The sequence below is a fragment of the Pan paniscus genome, chromosome 8, assembly GCF_029289425.2.
Source record: "Pan paniscus chromosome 8, NHGRI_mPanPan1-v2.0_pri, whole genome shotgun sequence".
NCBI classification, from domain to species: domain Eukaryota; kingdom Metazoa; phylum Chordata; class Mammalia; order Primates; family Hominidae; genus Pan; species Pan paniscus.
Window position 1 is genome coordinate 83,482,617 of NC_073257.2, and position 17,229 is coordinate 83,499,845.

Sequence of the window (17,229 nt, forward strand, 5' to 3'; positions counted from 1 at the left end):
GAGAAGGGCACAAAACCCCTCCTCCCCGCATAGAAAGAAGTGTATTAAAGTGGGATTTTGCCTAAGCTTTGTCATCCTAGGAAAAGAGATGGGGAGTCTGAGGTCAGGCAGGATGGGCTTCAGGCTTTCTGCCACTGGGTGTGCATGAGTGGCTGCCAGTTGCTTCGGCTGGCGTGGATGACTGCTCTACACCATTTTTAAAAATTAGAACCAAAAGCGAGTCATTTTTAAAAATCCCCTTGTCCGCCCTCTGATTCTAACTGCGGGCCCAGCCAGCGTGCCATTCCCAATAAATAATACACCTGTGATGGCTTTTTCTTCTGTTTTTAGCTCTTGCTGCGTCCTGCAGAGGGGAAAAAAGCCTAGTCATGCCTTTGGTGGCCTCAGCTTCTCTAGTTCTCTTCTTATTTTCTCCCTAAGTGCTCACGACCCTTTTTCCCCACCCGCGCTGTGCTCCCTTGCCCTCCAGGCTATTGACTGCTCCCTCTCTGCCTTCGATTTTATTTCTTCCTGCATATCTCCTTAAAATCCAGAGGCGATTTCCTGGACAAATTAGAAGATGGCCTGGACCTTAAGTGCTCAAGTGTCTCTTTAACATGATTGATATCACAAGTGTCCAGAGAGCGGAACCTAAATTAGAGTCTCCACCAAGGAGCCCAGCGCTTTTGACACAGGCAGGCAGCCTGGGAAGGGTCTGCAGCACTGGGTGCCTGGGACCTCCTTGCTGGCCTCTTGCCGGTCCTCACTGCCTGGGAGGACTGTGTAACAGCCTTTGCCTGTTTAATGGGTTAATGAGTACTCTAGTGGAGGCAGAGGACAGCTGCTGTTTCTCCCTATGTGCCTGTGTTTCTGTGCATGTCTGTGCCTGTCTGCATGCCGGCACCTGAGGCCTAGAGCAGCCTGTGGTTTCTGCCCACATGCACCTCCAAAGAGAAACAGCCTCCCCAAGGCGGGAGCAGTCTGTTGTTGAGGAAGTGCCTGCCAGGGGTTGGCTAAGGACTCCCTCTTCCTGATGGTCCCTAGGTTTTCTACTACAGAGAGAGGCTGGAGCACCCCCAGACCACCTCCTCATTACCACCAGGCCACAGGGCATGGCCCTTGTCCCTGGTCATCAGCCTTGTGACACTGATGCACGGGACCCTCTGGGGGATGCAGAAGCCTGCCCGGTCAGGCAAGAGTAGGTGGGGTGTTTTCTTGAAAGGCCTTCTTCCTCTTTTCCCTATCACATGGCAGAAGTCAGGCTGCAGAAGAGGAAAGACTGGCTGGCCTGAGCATCAGCAGTGGCTGAGCCTCTGATCAGCTCATCCTCAGGGAGCTTGGGGTCACTCGTGCATGGATCCGTGAGGTTCCCTGTTTCTCTGACCCCTTGGTTTCTGAGCCCTTACTCTGCCTATTCTGGTTACAGCCTGAGAGTACATGGGGGGAATAAAGGGGATAAGAATCAAAGCAGTCAGCTTGCCCCTTGCTAGGGGACCTTGCGAAGGCTTGGCCGAGGCAGGGTATAAGGGTAGGTAGAAATGAGGTTTCCATCTTCCTTGCTCACCCTGCCTGGCAGAAAGACTCTGGATTCAGGAGAGCTGGCTTCTGTTTCTGACTGTGTTTCAAACTTGCTGGGTGACTTGAGACCATGTCCTCCTTTGAGGAATGAAGATATGAGACCGTAGATTGGGACCCAGAAACTTTTCCCGCAAAGGGCCAGATGGTTCGTATTTTAGGCTTTGTGGGCCCCACAGTCTCTGTTTGCTACTCAGCCCTGCCCTTGCAGAGTGAAAGCTGCCCTCGACAACATGTAAACAAATGGGCTGACCGAAGGCCGACCGCGTTCCAGTGTTCACACAAAGGAAGAGGGCAGATTTGGCCCGGGGGTAGCCCGCTGCCAGCCTCTGGACTGGGAACACTCACAGCTCTTTCCCAGTTCTGTGATCTATTATAGAGGTACCTACCCTGCTGAATTTGTCTTCATATCACTGACCACTGCCTGGCCTATTATCTATTTGTTTATGCATTTGCTAGCCATCTCTTTGACTAGATGGGCAGTTCCATAAAGGCAGGAACTTGAGCTGAATCTCCCATGTCTACAACATCTAGCGAGCTCAGTAAATATTTGAAGAAGGATGAATCCATCTCTGAGTATTTGTGGAGAGGAGACAGGGACGGGAGGAAGAACCGCCATCACTGGATTGTGCACCGTGATCCCGCAGTGCACCTCCACCACAGCCTGCACACCCGGACCTGCCTGGGCCCCAGCCTCCCCCCATCCCCATCCATACTCCAGCTCACCCCTGTGGAGGCTTGAACACATCAAGCTCATTCCTGACTCAGGGCTAACCGTACGCTGTTCCCTCTGTCCAGGCTCTAGGTTAGCCAATTATTTGTTTTTTAGTTTTATTGCATTTATCCTAATTTGCAGTCTTTTTTCCCCCCACTTGCTGTTGACTTTTTTTTTCTTTTCTTTTTTTTTTTTTTTTGTGCCTCCCTCCCTAGAACACTGGCATCCCCAGCCCCTAGAACACATTGAGCACATACAAGGTGCTTGGCCATCATTTGTTGAATGAGTGAATGAGCTCTAGAAGGTCAACTGCCTTTCACCTTTAGTGAGTGAATAGATGAATGAATAAATTAACCACTGCCACCTGCTTCTTCCCATCTGCTCCCTCCACCCATTTCTGCCAGGTGATTCCTTCTACGCCCAGCACTGCCCCCCATACTGTTTGGCGTTGAGAAGCCCCCAGAGCTCCCCAGTACCTTCCAAAACAAAACCCCTCTTTAGGCAGCTGCCTGAGACCACCCGCGAATCGGCCCTCAGCCACCCTTGCCTCCACACGCCCCATCATTTCTCCAAGTGGAGCCCCCAAGGTTTCCTGCAAAGGAGCCAAGCAAGGGGACAATGCGGCAAGGTGCAGGAGAGGCCTGGAAGCGAGGCTGCAAGGAGGAGGGGCATGGCAGTCACAGGGAGGCTGATTGATAAGGCGCGGAGGCTGAGGGTGGCCAGGCCCAGGGAGGAGCTTGAGCAAAGGCGTGGAGGGGATGCCTGGGGGAGAGGCTAGAACCCGAGGGGAGACTGGGTGGACACGTGAGCCATAGTCAGGTGATATGGAGACGGGGCCAGTAGATGTGATTGACTGGGGTGAGGGTGAAGGAGAAACCAAGGAAGCTTTGAAGAGGGGCTGAGAAAAGGAAGATGACCATGGGGCCTTCGGAGGGGCTGCTTGGGAGTCTTCTCTTGAAGGCCTTTGATTTGAGGAGCTTGGGGTTTGGGCTCAGCAGGACCCCCAAGCGGTTGTTCTGGATGAAGAGACGGATGTATGGGTAGAGGTCATGAAGCCAGGGGAGGTGAGCTTCTCCTACCACCACCCCCACCCTTACAAAAGGAGGGCAGGAAACGAAGGATGGAGCTCAGGGGGCACCTTGGGATGGTGGAGGGAGCCAGAGGTGGACAGAGATGATGAGGAAGTGTGGAGGTGGGGGCGGGTGTGTCCTTGTGAATCTGGAGGAGAGGAGTGCTGGAAGGACATTGCATTAGTTTCTTGTGGCTGCCTTCACCAAGTACCACAAACCGGGTAGCTGAAAAGCAAGGCTCTAGGGAATAACATTTCCTTGCTGCTGCTTCGGCATTTTTTGGCTCATGGCAGCATCACTGCAGTCTGTGGCTCTGTCTTCACGCAGCCTCTGCCTGTGTGTCTGTGTGTCCTTCCCTCTTTTCCCGTGTACTGTGGATTGAGGGGTCATTCCTCCTCCAGTGGGATCTCCTCTTAACTAAGCACGTCTGCAAAGACCCTATGTCCAGATAAGTCACATCCCGAGGTTCTGGGTAGACATGAATTTTGGGGGCATGAATTCAGTCCCCTCTAGACGGGGTAGCATGCAGTGTCTGGATTGTGAGGAACAAGACCAGGCCTTGGTTACAGGTGGGCTGCGAGGAGGACGCTGAGGACCCTTAGAGGAAATGTTTCCCCAGGGCAGCCGGGAGGGACATGGCTTTGGCAGTGGCAACATGGACTACATTTTCAAGGAGTGTGGAGTGAAGGGGAGGAGGGGCCTGGTTCCTGGAGGCAGCAAAGTTAAAGTAGTTTTTTTTCTTTACCCAAAGGGAGACCTAAGAGAGTCTCTTGGCCAGCAGAGAAAGGAACAAGCAGCAGTGAGGGAAAGAGAAAATGCAGGCAAGAAAGGTGGGATTCATGGTGTGAGTCTCCAGGAAGTCAGCTTAGGCTGGAGGAAGAGCCCTTTTTGCGGAGTGGAAAGGAGGTGTGCTCCAGAAAGCCTTGCACACACTGCAAGGAGGAAGGCGGGGAAGCTCATTCCAGAAGACAGGAACTTTGCTCATCGTCCAGCAGGGATTCCTGAGGAGATGTGAGAAAGGATTGAAGGCTGGGGAGAGCCCCGGGGTGCTCAGAGAGCAAGATTTACAGTGAGCCCAGGCCTGGAGCTGTCATGAGAGGCCGAAGGAGGGACGGCTGCATGCAAGGGTCAGATGGGGACCCTCTTCCTTAGGGTGGCCACAGTGGCTTCGTCTGTCTGGCCAGCATTTTCCAGAGCTTACCTGTCTGATTCTGACCCCAGATTTGTCCTTCCCTTGGGCCTCTGGCCTCCCCTTCAGCCTGGCTGCATCTAGCCTCCTGCCTGGCCCCTGGAGCAGGCATTGCCCCCCTTCCCTGCCCAGCCAGCCCTCCCAGCTGGTCCCTGCCCTTGGCCACACACCCATTAACTTTCCTGAGCCAGTGCTCCAAACACAGGGCCTTGGAACTTGCAGAAAGGTTACCAGCCCCACCCCTTATGGGGACATCTGCCCTCTGCTCACCTCATTTTGCTCAGGAATGATCTGGGCTGATGCCCAGGGCAAGGGCACCTCCCCTGCAATATCCCAGGCCGCAGAACTCAGCTATCTGAAAGCGGCAAGTTTGCAATGGCAAACTATTCTTGGCTCCAACCTGCTCGCTGCTGCTAATTTCATGCCCCTGTGATCCAGGTAACGCTCTGCTGCCTTGAGCTGCCACCCCCAGGCTTGAATCGCTTTTCCTCGCCTGCCCGGTAGGAGCCCAGCTGCCTCTGCTGCTGCTTTCTGGAGGTGGGGGCTGCACAAAGCTGCCTCGCAGAAGCCGCTCAGCAGCACGGACACTGAGTCTGCCGCAGCTCGTGACTAATTTGCTGCACTTATTTCAAAGTGCCCAAATGGCATTCAGGGAAGAGAAAGCTTAACCAGGGTCTGCCAGAGATAAACGGGCTCATTTCGGGGCCTCCCTGCCCGAAGAAACCTCTTTACCTGGACTCTGAGCCTGGAATTGAATTCTTCCAGAAGAGACGCTTAGCACGGAGCCTCTCAGTGTGGCGGAGGAGAGGAAATGTGGCCCGTCATAAAATGGGCCTCACATCTGGCCAGCTGGCTCTGGTGGGCTTTTAAATTGTGTTTGAAGAGCATCTCTCCCCTTTCCTGGTGTTCGCAAACTGGGTCAGAGTGCAGCAAATGAAAATGAGTTTGCTTCTCACCATGGCGAGCAACTCAAGTGCCCCCCTGCCCAGGCCGGCAGTGGCTCATCCACATTCACCCACCATATGGGGGTACCCTGATGCCTGGCACCCCTGGGCCAGGGCCTGTCCACAGTCTGGGTGAGGAACCCCCATGCCCACCCTGGGCCAGTCTGGGTGAGGCCCCCAGGCCCACTCTGGGGCTCTTTGCAGGGGTTGCAGAGTAAGGCGAGGGCTTGGAAGCCTGCCCCATGCTGCCCACCCACAGGCACTCTTTAACATGGTCTTTGCTTAGCTACCAACCATGTCCGTCAATTTTGGGTAACTGACAGAGGTGGGGGCTTTTCTCTTAATCTTTTTCTTTTCTTTTCTTTTTAAAACTACTAAGACCCATAGGCCTCTGGAAATGCTGAGGGAAATGGGCGGTGGGATTTGAGAGAAAAGATTAGCTAACGTATTCCTTTACTCTTGTCTACCACTGCAGAAAGAGGAGAAAGAAATCAAACCCTGGCCGGGCACCATGGCTCAGCACCTGTAATCCCAACACTTTGGGAGGTCAAAGCAGGTGGATCACCTGAGGTCGGGAGCTCAAGACCATCCTGGCTAACATGGTGAAACACTGTCTCTACTAAAAATACAAAATTAGCTGCGTGTGGTATTGTACGCCTGTAATCCCAGCTACTCGGGAGGCTGAGGTGGGAGAATTGCTTGAACCCAGGAGGCGGAGGTTGCAGTCAGCCAGGATCATGCCACTGCACTCCAGCCTAGCGACAGAGCGAGACTCTGTCTCGAAAAAAAAGAAAAAAAATCAAACTCTGTCATTTGCTGGCTTGGGCAGGTCACCTGCACCTTAGGGCCAGATAGAAGAAAGACACTGCCCTCCCTGAGAGGAACGTGTCTCACATTCCTGCTTGCTGCTGGAAGGCATGTGGCTGCCAGGCCCAGCATCTGAGGCTTCCTGGTGATGCACCACGACCCCAGTGATAGTGTTTGGGCTTGTGCCTCCAGGAGACAGACAACCTCAGCTAGAGCAGCTTATACATTTGTAGGGGGATGATAAATATGTCTCCACCTGGTCTCTGCCCTGCTCTGCAGCAAAAGATGCTGCCACCAGCACTCCCAATGTGGACCTCTGTGTACCTCTGGGAAATTCCTCTACCTCTGTGAGCCTCAGGCTGCTTATCTGTAAAATGGGAGCGATTCCAGCCCTGCCTCGCCCTCACTGGCTGTGGTAAGAGCACATGGGCTGGGGTGTGTGCAGGCCCTCTGGAAGCTGTGCTGCTTGCATGTCAGAGTTCCCTGGCATTCTGCAGAGCTCCCACTTCCCCACCTGGGTTAACTGACTTTGATGCGATTACTTAGAGACTGGATGTTGAGTCCCACACCCTGCCTGAGCTCCAGGTCATTGCAGGGTGCAGATAACGCTAGGGAGATAGTGGTGCGCAGGGAGATCAGATCTCACATTCAGGGAGCACAGCTATCCCTCTGTTCCTCAGAGCTGGGCCTCTCCCACGTGGGTTTGAGAATTCAGAGGTGACTGATGGGCCTCTCTGCCATTAGCGCTCTGGGGGTTGAGTGCCTTGGCTGCTTGAGGTTCTGCCAGCCCTCCTGTGGATGGGATGGACAACACAGTGTGGTTTGCTTCAGCTCAGGAGGGGCTGTTGGTGCTAAGGAAGCCTCAGGTTGCTTTCAACAGATGAGCTGCGCTGGCATCCTCACTGGTGGGGAAGCATCCCTTCATGCTTTTGTGCCAGCCGTTCCGTCCTGTTGGGAATGTTTCTCTCCCCACTGGCACCCGTACCTCCCATATCTGTCTGACATGCTTCCCCCAATCTTTCCAGCTGCCGTCCAAGATGGCCCTGGTGGAAACCCCCCAGAGCCCCTCCTTCCATGCCCCCCAACACTTTGTATCTGTTGTACTCCAGCTCCAGGCTTGCGTCCACCTCCCCGAGGGCACGCAGGTGCCACAGCTCCTCCGTTGTATCCACCCAGCCACCAGCACAGCACTGGCACATGGGCTTGACACCTCTTCAGCAAACAAAGGGACAGGTCAAAACAGGAAGAGGTGCTGACCTGCACAGAAGTGGCTGCCCAGCCAGGGCTGAGCACCATGAGATTACTAACCAGCCTAAGGGTCTCCTGCCCAGGGCCCTCCTGCTGGGGCAGAGAAACTTGCTTGGGAGGCCTGTCACCTCCTAATGTCTTTGCCCTGCATCCACCTGCGTTCCAGCCCTGCCTTCTTGCTGAGTCACACCCAGCCTTTCACCTCTGGTTCTATAAGGCCCACATTGACCCCCAGGCCTCCAGGCTTTTAGTCAGCTATGTAAACAGAGCTGCTGTGGCATAATTCTGAGTGGCGCCATTCCTATCACAAGCCTACAGGTCTGGTGCCCCTGGAGTTGTGCAAAGTTCAGCCTCCACCATCATACACAGTGGCCCCACTGCCAGCTCCCTGACGATCTTCTCATCCCCGCTCCTCTATGGCCGGAGCTGGCCTTTGGGTCCATGTGCTCATCTCTAGAAGTGGAGTTGGTTGTAGGGGTAGAACAAATCAAAACAGACTTTTGAGGGAGCTCTCAGGAATCAGGCCCCAGTGGAGGTGAACTCTGTGAATGATCCCCAAACACTGCTGTACATAAAATCCCCCATTCATTAGATGGATGGATTGCTTTGGGGTCAGTCTTGTTACCATCCTAGTCACAGTGAGTTTGGAGCTGTATTCAAATGTCTTCACATTTCCATAACTAAAATGGGAGAAGATAGCCCCAACACCTCTTGGAAGCAAATGAGATGAACCCAGGAGGGACATGCCAGCTGCCTGGCGACAAAGTAAATAATCAAGAGTGGAACGTAGACGTTCGCCGCTGGTTTCTTAGGAAGGCAGTGCTGATGGGAATACTCCACCAGGGAGTGCGGTCCAGGGAAGTAAGAGGGAGGGAAAGGGAAGTAGGGCTGGGACACAGAGAGCAAACACAATGGGCGATGGTATTTTGGAGCGGCCACAGCTTTGCAGCAGCACACACGGAACACCTTGGAAAAGTCTTGTGGAGCTACCACGTTCAGAGCAGCCAGTCTGGGGAGAGGAGAGGCGGACGAATGATCTGTGGGCTCCTTCTAGCTCCTGCCTCTCATTGGTTAAAGTGGGTCTCACGGGGCTTGACTCCCCCATCCTCGGGGGAGCGTCCCCCACCCCTCTCACAGCCACTGGTGCAGCCTAGCAGGGCGTGGGGTCTCTCTGTGGGGGTCAGCTCCTCCTTTGGTGGCAGTGGTGGCAGCAGTGGCAGTGATTTTATGACCATGGGACCAATGGCTGTGGACAGGGGACCAAGGTGAGTTACCTGAGGGGCAGGCAGGGTAAGTCCGTCTGGAGCAACATCCACTAAGTCCGTTTCTTGAAATCAGCACATGCCATCTGCAAAAACCCTAATTTCAGCCAAGGGTTTGGTGGGGAAGGGCTGCAGGGACTGGTGTGCTAACCCTCTGTGCCCCTCATGGGTGAGCACACTGCTCCTCCTGTCTCTTGGGGGGTCAAAGAAAGGAGCATGATCAACTGTCCTGGTTTTCTTCAAGGAACTGAATTTAAATTGAAACAGGAAGGCTGAAATATTCAGGAAAACCCTGATTAGTAGGAACCCAGCTATCGGAAACCCTCATGAATTAGGAATCTATCGCTGCCTAGCAGAATACTACAAATGAGTGGCTTAAAACAACCTGCATTTATAATTACAGGGTTTCTGTGGGCCAGAAGTCCAGGCACAGCTTAGCTGGGTCTCCTGCCTGAATTTGCACAAGGCTGCAATCAGTCAGCCAGAGCTACAGTCTCCTCTGAGGCTTAGCTGGAGAAAGGTCACTTCCAAGCCCACTCCAGTTGTTGGCAGAATTCAGTTCCTAGTGGTTGTAGGCCTGAGAGCTTCAGTTTCTTGCGGGGAGAGGGCTGGAGACCGTCCTCAGCAACTTGGGGTTCCATGCCAGGTAGGGTTCCCCAACATGGCCACTTGCCTCCCCAAATCTGGCAAGGGAGGAAAAGAGTCCAGCAATGTGGGTGCTACAGTCCTATGTAACACCTCATGTTTGCTCCACTCTCTCGGTTGGAAGCAGCCACAGGTCTCATCCACACTCAGGGGAGGGCATCGCACAGGTGTGAGCACCAGGAGGCAGGGATCACGGGCCACCTTAGAGTCTGCCACCACACCTCATTTTAGAACTTTTCCTATAGGCAAAAGCAACAAATAATTGAATACAACCCACCATGTGTTTCTATCAGGAATTAAGTGGTTTGTTTTTGTAAATTCTGTGGGATGTGCTGAGTCAACTCCTGTCACCATGTGCATCTCCATCTCCTGATCTGTGCTCATGGAATGATGGCCTGGCCTCAAGTCTGTTCTCTGAGTTCTTTGTAAGGCAGAGAAATGGGCCCAGACAACAGAAAGAGACTCAGAGTCTTATCCAGTGGTCAATATCCAAAAAGCTTTTCAACATTAAATGATACCTTTTACTGCTTCAATATCAACAAACAGGCACATTCAGTTACCTGAAAAATTCTCATTCAGGGAACCTGAGCCTGCTCGAAGAAACAAAATCATCAGAGATTCTGCATTACACAGATCGAGCAGCCACTGGATGAAGGGGCCTCACCAGGGGCTTGGGGTGGGGGCAGACGCAGCCCCATCTGCAGCCCTCTCCTCCTAAGGGCCTCTCTCCTTCATTCTACTCAGTGCCCTCCCAGCCTCAGAGGCCCAGCCACTGTGTCAAGATGTAATTGACTGAGTGCCCCCGACCAGTCCAGGCTCTACTGAGCCCATCAGGGCAGGAACAATGAGGTGCAGCTCAAAGGCTATTTCCCAGGCTCATGGTTGACGGACCTCACTAGCTGCGATTATCATTTTAATTGCAAGGCCACCACAGCCTTATATTCAGGGTGCAGATTTCAAAGACCACAAAGCACTCTGCAGGCTTCAAAGGGAACTATGGAAGGCTTGTGCTTCAGACTCAAAGGGGCCCGTGACATCTTTCTTTCTGTTATTTTTTAGAGATGGGGTCTCACTCTGTTGCCCAGGCTAAAGTGCAGTGGTGTACTCACTGCAGCCTCGAACTCCTTGCTCCAGCAATCCCCCTGCCTCAGCCTTCTGAGTAGCTGGGACTTACGGGTGCACACCACCATGCCCGACTAATTTTTTTATTTTTTGTAGAGACAGAGTCTCACTATTTGCCCAGGGTGGTCTCCTGGGTTCAAGCCATCCTCCCACCTTGGCCTCCCAAAATGCTGGGATTACAAGTATGAGTCACCATGCCCAGCCTTGTTTTGTTTTTAAAGATAGGTATATTAAGAGATAATGCACACATAGTACAGTCCATCCTAATGACTGGACATTCTTTGAGTTTTCACAGACACATACAGCTGCCACACAGCTGCTTTAGCTGTGAGTTCCAGCACATCATAATCAGGCAATTCATCTGTCTGTGTTTGCACAGTTCTTTGTCACACCCCTGAGCTGCTGCCAGAAAATGCCCTTTTTCCTCATTCTGTGCAATCTAGGAGCTACTTCCCCAAATGGCTTTGACCTTCTGTAGCTGCTCTATCAAGAGAGCAAATCCAGAGTGAGAACAGAGTTTCCCTGTAGGGAGCAGGGCCTGGTGTATATCTAAGAGGTCACTTGGTGGCAAGAAAGCAAGAATGTGGTTGGGTCACAAGAAAACCCAAGCGAGCGGTGCCTCATACCTGTAATACCAGCACTTTGCGGAGCCAAGGCGAGAGGATCACTTGAGCTCAGGAGTTTGAGACCAGCCTGGGCAACATAGCAAGACCTCGTCTCTACTAAAAACTTAAAAACAAAAACGTGGATAGTCTTGCATTTTGGTGATGGGCCAAGAAGGCTGATAGGTCAAACTTTTCTTTTCAGACATAACACTGAGTTCTGTCCCCATGGCCTCAGTCCATGGGCAGAAGTGTGGGCTGCACAGCACCAAGGGCCTCACTGGGGACAGGAACGACTTATCCTTCCTATGCCTCTAGCACTTAGTACAGCTGACATTGGCAGCTGTTTGTTGAGTGGCTGAGTGAGCGGTCTTAGGCTGGAGATGGGGTGGGGCCTTGTTTGGAGGTGGGCTCACCCACGGCTCCTGGGTGTCTGAAGACAGTGGGGAGAAGCCGCACAGAGAGGGGCCCTGTCTCTGCTCGGGTGGAACTGCTCACCTCCATCCCTGAGTGACCGCAGCACCTCCTCACTTGTGTGCTTGCAGAACTACTTTGAGAGCTACCTTGCCGTTGCCTCCACCGTGCCCTCCATGCTGTGCCTGGTGGCCAACTTCCTGCTTGTCAACAGGTAGGCGGCTCTCTTCCCTCTCTCAGGCCTCTGCCTTGGTCTCCTGCCTCCTCTACTCCCCTCTTGCCTGCAGCTGCTATTTTTCTGCCTACTTAAGTGGTGGTCACCAAAGTAGGATGCAGCAGCTCAGATTTATGCATGAAGAGTGAGAAGTCAGATCAGATCCCTGGTGATGCCCCCAGGGCTGGGCTGTCACTCTCCAGCCACATACTGTGACATCGCTGTGACATTGTGGCAGCAGCCAGTGGGAAGTGTGTGGGGATGCAGGGGTCTTCCTCCCTTCTCTTCTCAGGGATCCTGTCAGTCTGCAAGTCTCTGGCCCAGAATGGGTCACCTGACTGTTCAGTGCTAAGCTGGTAACACCAGCTCATGTGTCAACCACTCCCAAGAGGGCTCACGGGGGAAGTTCCAACATTGTAATAATGGTAAGGGCCACGAGAGGCTCCATCTGGATGTGCCTGGGAAGGAGTTATTCAGGAGCTAGCTGGGCAAATTAGCATGTCCATAGACCCCCGTGGGTGACTTGCTGGCTCAAATTCTCAATTTGAGTTTACAAAGACAATAGCCCTAGCTACTTTGCCTGCATTTCTCCTAAGCTGCCACTAAATGATATCAATGGCTACGTTATGGTTGGTCCAGAAACCTGGGCTGCTGTTCGCCATGGCCTACTAAAACCTGAGGTCACTGATAGCAAATCTGTTTTGCCCAGTTCTAATCAATTTGTAGTGACTGCCAGATCTCTAGCTGGACAAGATTCTAAGGCAGGTCTGGCTTCAGGGAGGGTGCTGGGATTGATTAGTGATGTCTGCTCTGGGTGCAAGAGGAGAGAGGGCACCACGAGTGTCTTTTACATTCTGAGCCTGAATAGATCAGTCTTTCCAAACATATTATGTCATGGGGATATTGCAGTTATCTGTTACATAATATGATCCCAAAGCTAGTGGCTTAAAACAATACAAGTCATGAGTACTTCTCATGTTCTGGGGGTTATCGAGGTTCAGCTGTCATACTCTCTCCTGCAATTGCAGTCAGATGGCAGCTGGAGCTGGAGCCATTCATATCCCCTCTCTCTCTCTCTTCTCTCTTTGTAGTGTCACATGTCGGCCTCAGGGTAATAGGATGGCTTACCCAGTGGCTGAGAACAAGGGAGAGGCTGCGTGGTTTTTACAACCTGGTCTTGGAAGTCATGTGCTGTCACTTTTGCCACACTTGACTGGTTTGGGCAGTCACAAAGCCCCCTTCATTTCAAGGGGACATAGATCCCACCTCCCAATGGAATTTGCACCCTTCTCCAAACCAAAGTGCAGCCTGGAAGAATGAGAAGGAGAGGGGCATTGCAGCCCCTCTCACCAGCCAACTGGCCTTCACAGGCCTCACTCCTGCCTTCCTAGGGCCATAGTCAGTGTCCTAGCAGAGGGGGCACAGCCTGCGGAGACCCCACCCCAGGAGGAGAGTAGAGGAGGGCAGAGCAGGGGTCCTGGCTGTGCCTCGCAGGAGAGAGGGTGTGTTGAGAGCCAGTGCAGGCAGGAGCAGGAGGCGAGGAAGAGGGGAGACAGCCGTGGTGGGGGGAGCCCTTGGCTCACTCATGGTTTTCTCTGTCTACTCACTCAGCCCGCCCTGAGGATGGGGCTGTTTGTCCAGCCCAGATAGCCTAGAGAGAGCTCCCAGCCCCTTCCAGTTCCAGAATCACCATCTGAACTATAGCAAGAGTGTAATGCCTCGATCACCCCTTGTCATGTCCCTTAGGCTGCACTGCAACACAGGAGGGAGGCCGTGACATTGCCTCATTTTCCAGGTGGAAATCAGGAGACCACAGGGGCACCATGGGACAGCCGAGCCTGCCTGTTGCCTCTTCAGTGGTCCGGAGGTCCCACAGGCTGAAAGCACTCCTGGGCCATGGGTCAGGAGTGGCAGGGAAGGTCCAGCCTCTGGGCTGTGAGAGAATGCTATCCAATTAACAGTAGCACTTCTGAGCATTATATCCTGCAGATGCATTATCTCTTTTAACCCTCACGGCAGCCTAAGAGCTGGAAACTGCTGTGACCCTGGTTTGAGATGGGAAAACAGGCTCGTGGAGGTGACTGGCCCAAGGGAAGGTGGCCATTAAGGATGGAGCCAGCGGAGTGCAGTGGCTCAAACCTGTAATCTCAGCACTTTGGGAGGCCAAGTCAGGAGGATTGCTTGAGCCCAGGAGTTTGAGAGCACGCTGGGCACTATAGCAAGATGCTGTTTCTACAAAAATAAATTTTAAAAAAATTAGCCTGGCATGGTGACACATGCATGTAGTCCCAGCTACTCAGTAGGCTGAAGCAGGAGGATCGCTTGAGCTGAGGAGTTCAAGTCTGCAGTGAGCTATGGTCACGTCACTGAGCTCCAGCCTCGGCTAGAATGAAAGGGAGGAGTCAGGATTTGAACTGGGACCTTCTCACCCTACATCTGTGCTTGGAACCCCTGAGCCACCTACATCCTAGTTCCCCAGCTTTGCACACACCCCTGCCCCTGCAGGCAGAGCCACTCCCAAGATCCTTCTAGTGAGAGCCCTGTCTCTCCGGGATTCAGGCTGCTGGGATGGAAGGGGGTGGTTAAGAAGGGCTGGGTCTGTCTCCAGTGAGATGTGGGCCCCCAGGCCAGCTGCCCTCTGAGATTGGGTCCCGGCAGATGGCTCAGCAGTTACAGGACATTCTCAGAGGGAATTAGCCCACCCCTGGCCTGCCCCTGCTCCTCCTAGGCTCTAGGAGAGGGGGCAAGGGCAATGCAGGAACATCCTCTGAGGCCTCCATCTGTTTCCAGGCTGTGGGAAGATGGTCTGGGGCTAAGCTGTTTTTTATTTAATGTGCGAGATTGAAAAGTCTCCTTTTCTCCCCTCCTGGAGAACCGTGGCTTTCCCGACTGGCTTATCCATAATCGCCAAGTGTTTTATTATGTTAAATCTGCAGCATCATAAATACTTATGAGGAGGATTTACATCTTGGAGACTTATGAAGAAATCATAAGTGGGGTCCTGAGCCCTCACGAGTCAGGGAGTGGGGGGACCGGCAACCTGGGTACTGGAGGCAGCCTCTCCAAGAGTCTTCACAGGACTGAGACCTGCCCCAGGGTCTTGGTCTTGAAGCTGTCCTCTTGGCCATGCCCTGTCTCCAAGTAGAACCCCAGACGTTAGAGCAGCTGAAAGTCTAGACTTTCCTAAGACCCTAAGAGCACCACTGTCTCCTGGGCCACTCTCCCTTCCTGGGTGGAAGCAGCAGAGAGGGAAGCCAGTGTCCTCTGTTTATGCCTGTGGACAAGGCTTGCACCTGGCACATTTCATGAAGCTTGATGAATGTTGAAAATAGCCCTAGAGCCCACGGATGGAGGCTCTGGGCAAGAGTGGTTTATGCAGCAGATAATTAGCAGGCGGGAAGGAGACCTGTGCGGGTGAAGGGCCATGTAGGGGGACAGAGGAGGGGACAGAGCAGCGTTCCACACTGCATTGTTTCTGGAATGCATTTGGTATTGACCTCCTCCTCTCTGATTCCTCCCCAACTTTCCTGCCCTGGGGGTACCTGAGTAAGCAGTCCCCCAGCTCTCTGCAAAACAACCTTCCTGTTCAAGGAACTTATTACCTTGTAGCGACAGGCACACAGGAGGGCTCCCATGATGCTGCACCATTCCTGCTGGACTTTTTCCTGGCCGTGTCTGTGAGGAGGCGGTTAGAGGCAGAGGCCATTCCCGAGGCTGCCGGATGTTTCCAGCTGGACTTCCTGCCATGCTGAGGCAGCAGGGATCAAGAAGCAGACAGCCGCTGGGAGGTTCAGACCAGCATGAAACCTCCCCACCCCCGGGTGCTACTGATCTCCCTTGCTTGTCAATTTGTACATCCAGCAGATATTTACCCAGTGCCTGCCAGGCCCTGTGCCTGTGCTGGGGGAGAACAAGGCAGGGCTCTGCCTTTGCAGCGCGCCTCATCTTTCCAGCCTGGCCTTTGCCTCCTTCTTGCCCCAAGGAACTGGTTCAAACTTCTTGGCATTTGTTCCCAACCTCTCTCTCCACTTGAATTTTTTCAGATTTAGAATCATTAGCTGTTAGGGACCTTAATATTATCGGGTCTAGCTGCTTCTTTTTAGAGATGAAGGGACTGAGGCCCAGAGAGGTTGAATATTTGTCAGGGGTTACACGGAGAGCCGATGACAGAGCTGGGCAGGGCTCCGGTCTCCTGACTCAGGCTCCATGCCCTGCTGGCCCTTATCTTGGGAGTGGGTGGGACAGCTCCAGCTGCTAGGAGAGGGTGGGGACACTGTGTGACAGAGCTGAGTGTGTAGGACCACCTCGAGCATCAGGGGTAAGTCTTGACTGCTGGCCTCCAGGGCCCCTGCTGTACTCTTACGATAGATGCTCCGGGCCGCCAAGGGTCCAGGTGTCTACCTGGCTGCCCAACAGCTCCTGTCCAGGCCAAAGCCCCTGCAGACCTTGAGAAGATGTGTGTCAGTGTGAGGTCTTCATGGGCATCTTAATGCAAGGTTCCCCACAAGCAGGCCCTGAAACAAGGATTCAAATGCGAGTAGTTTATCTGGGAGGTGAAGGTGGGAGAGTATGGAATGGGGACAGGAAAGGGAAGGCAGTCAGCAGAGGATGCCTTATCAAGTCAGCTCCTTCAGGAGGGAGAAGAACACAGTCCTGCTGGGGATCTTGGAGAGCCAGTGTGGAGCACGGCTGAGCAGGAGGGAGCTGGGGTATTTATGTACCAACTTCCCTAGTCATTGGTTGAAGGCTGCTCTTAGGAGGTGTTCCTTACCTGTCACTCCCAGGTAAGTAACACCACTCCTGGAGTTGTAAAAGGGAGGGCACATGGGCAGGACACCAGCAGCATTGCTGTAGCTTCTGACCATGTCATTCTCAGCTTGAAACCCTGATGTACCTCTTTGCGTTAGTGGGTACTTTGAGTACCCACAGAAAAAGGATGTCCTCTTTAAGTGAAAATTAAAGGCAGGTCCACCTTTAGGCATCTTTGGATCTAGGGGATCTCCTCTGCACCACCCCTGGACTCCATGTGTCTCTGCATGGCTTTTCCTCCATGTCTAGCCTCGCCCTACGCAACTGGCTAGATGGCAGCCAGCAGCCCCAGACACAGTCTCGGCAGCGAGCTTCTCTCCACGGCTTCCATGTAGCAGTCCCAGGGAAGACTTAATGATCCTATGTGGGTCACATGCTAATTCCTAACTCAACCCCAGGGTCTAGGAGCAGGCAACACTCTGACTGCCCCAGGCTGCGTCACATGCCTGTTGTTTGTGGCTGTGTGGGTGTGGGTATGGGCAACCTGGCTGACCACCTCCCCAGGATGACTAGGCGAAGGAATGTTCTCCCAGGGGGTGGTGCTGGCAGACAAAGGCCCCACACCCCGCCCTCCTCCAGGACATGAGTCCACGCCTCTCCCCAGCATCACCTCTGTGCTCCTCTGCTCGCATCT

General features: G+C 53.4%; 1 protein-coding gene across 3 annotated transcripts in view; it reads left to right on the plus strand.

Moving 5' to 3' along the window:
* SLC29A3 (solute carrier family 29 member 3) overlaps positions 1–17,229 on the plus strand; it is a 44,169-nt gene that overhangs the window by 13,298 nt on the left and 13,642 nt on the right. Inside the window, exon 3 of one of the 3 annotated variants that reach the window (XM_003815958.5) lies at positions 11,704–11,786. The exons of the other annotated variants lie outside the window; for them this stretch is intronic. Within the exon in view, the coding sequence (XP_003816006.3) occupies positions 11,704–11,786 (83 nt within the window). The remainder of the gene's footprint in view (positions 1–11,703; positions 11,787–17,229) is intronic. 3 annotated transcript variants of the gene reach the window in all.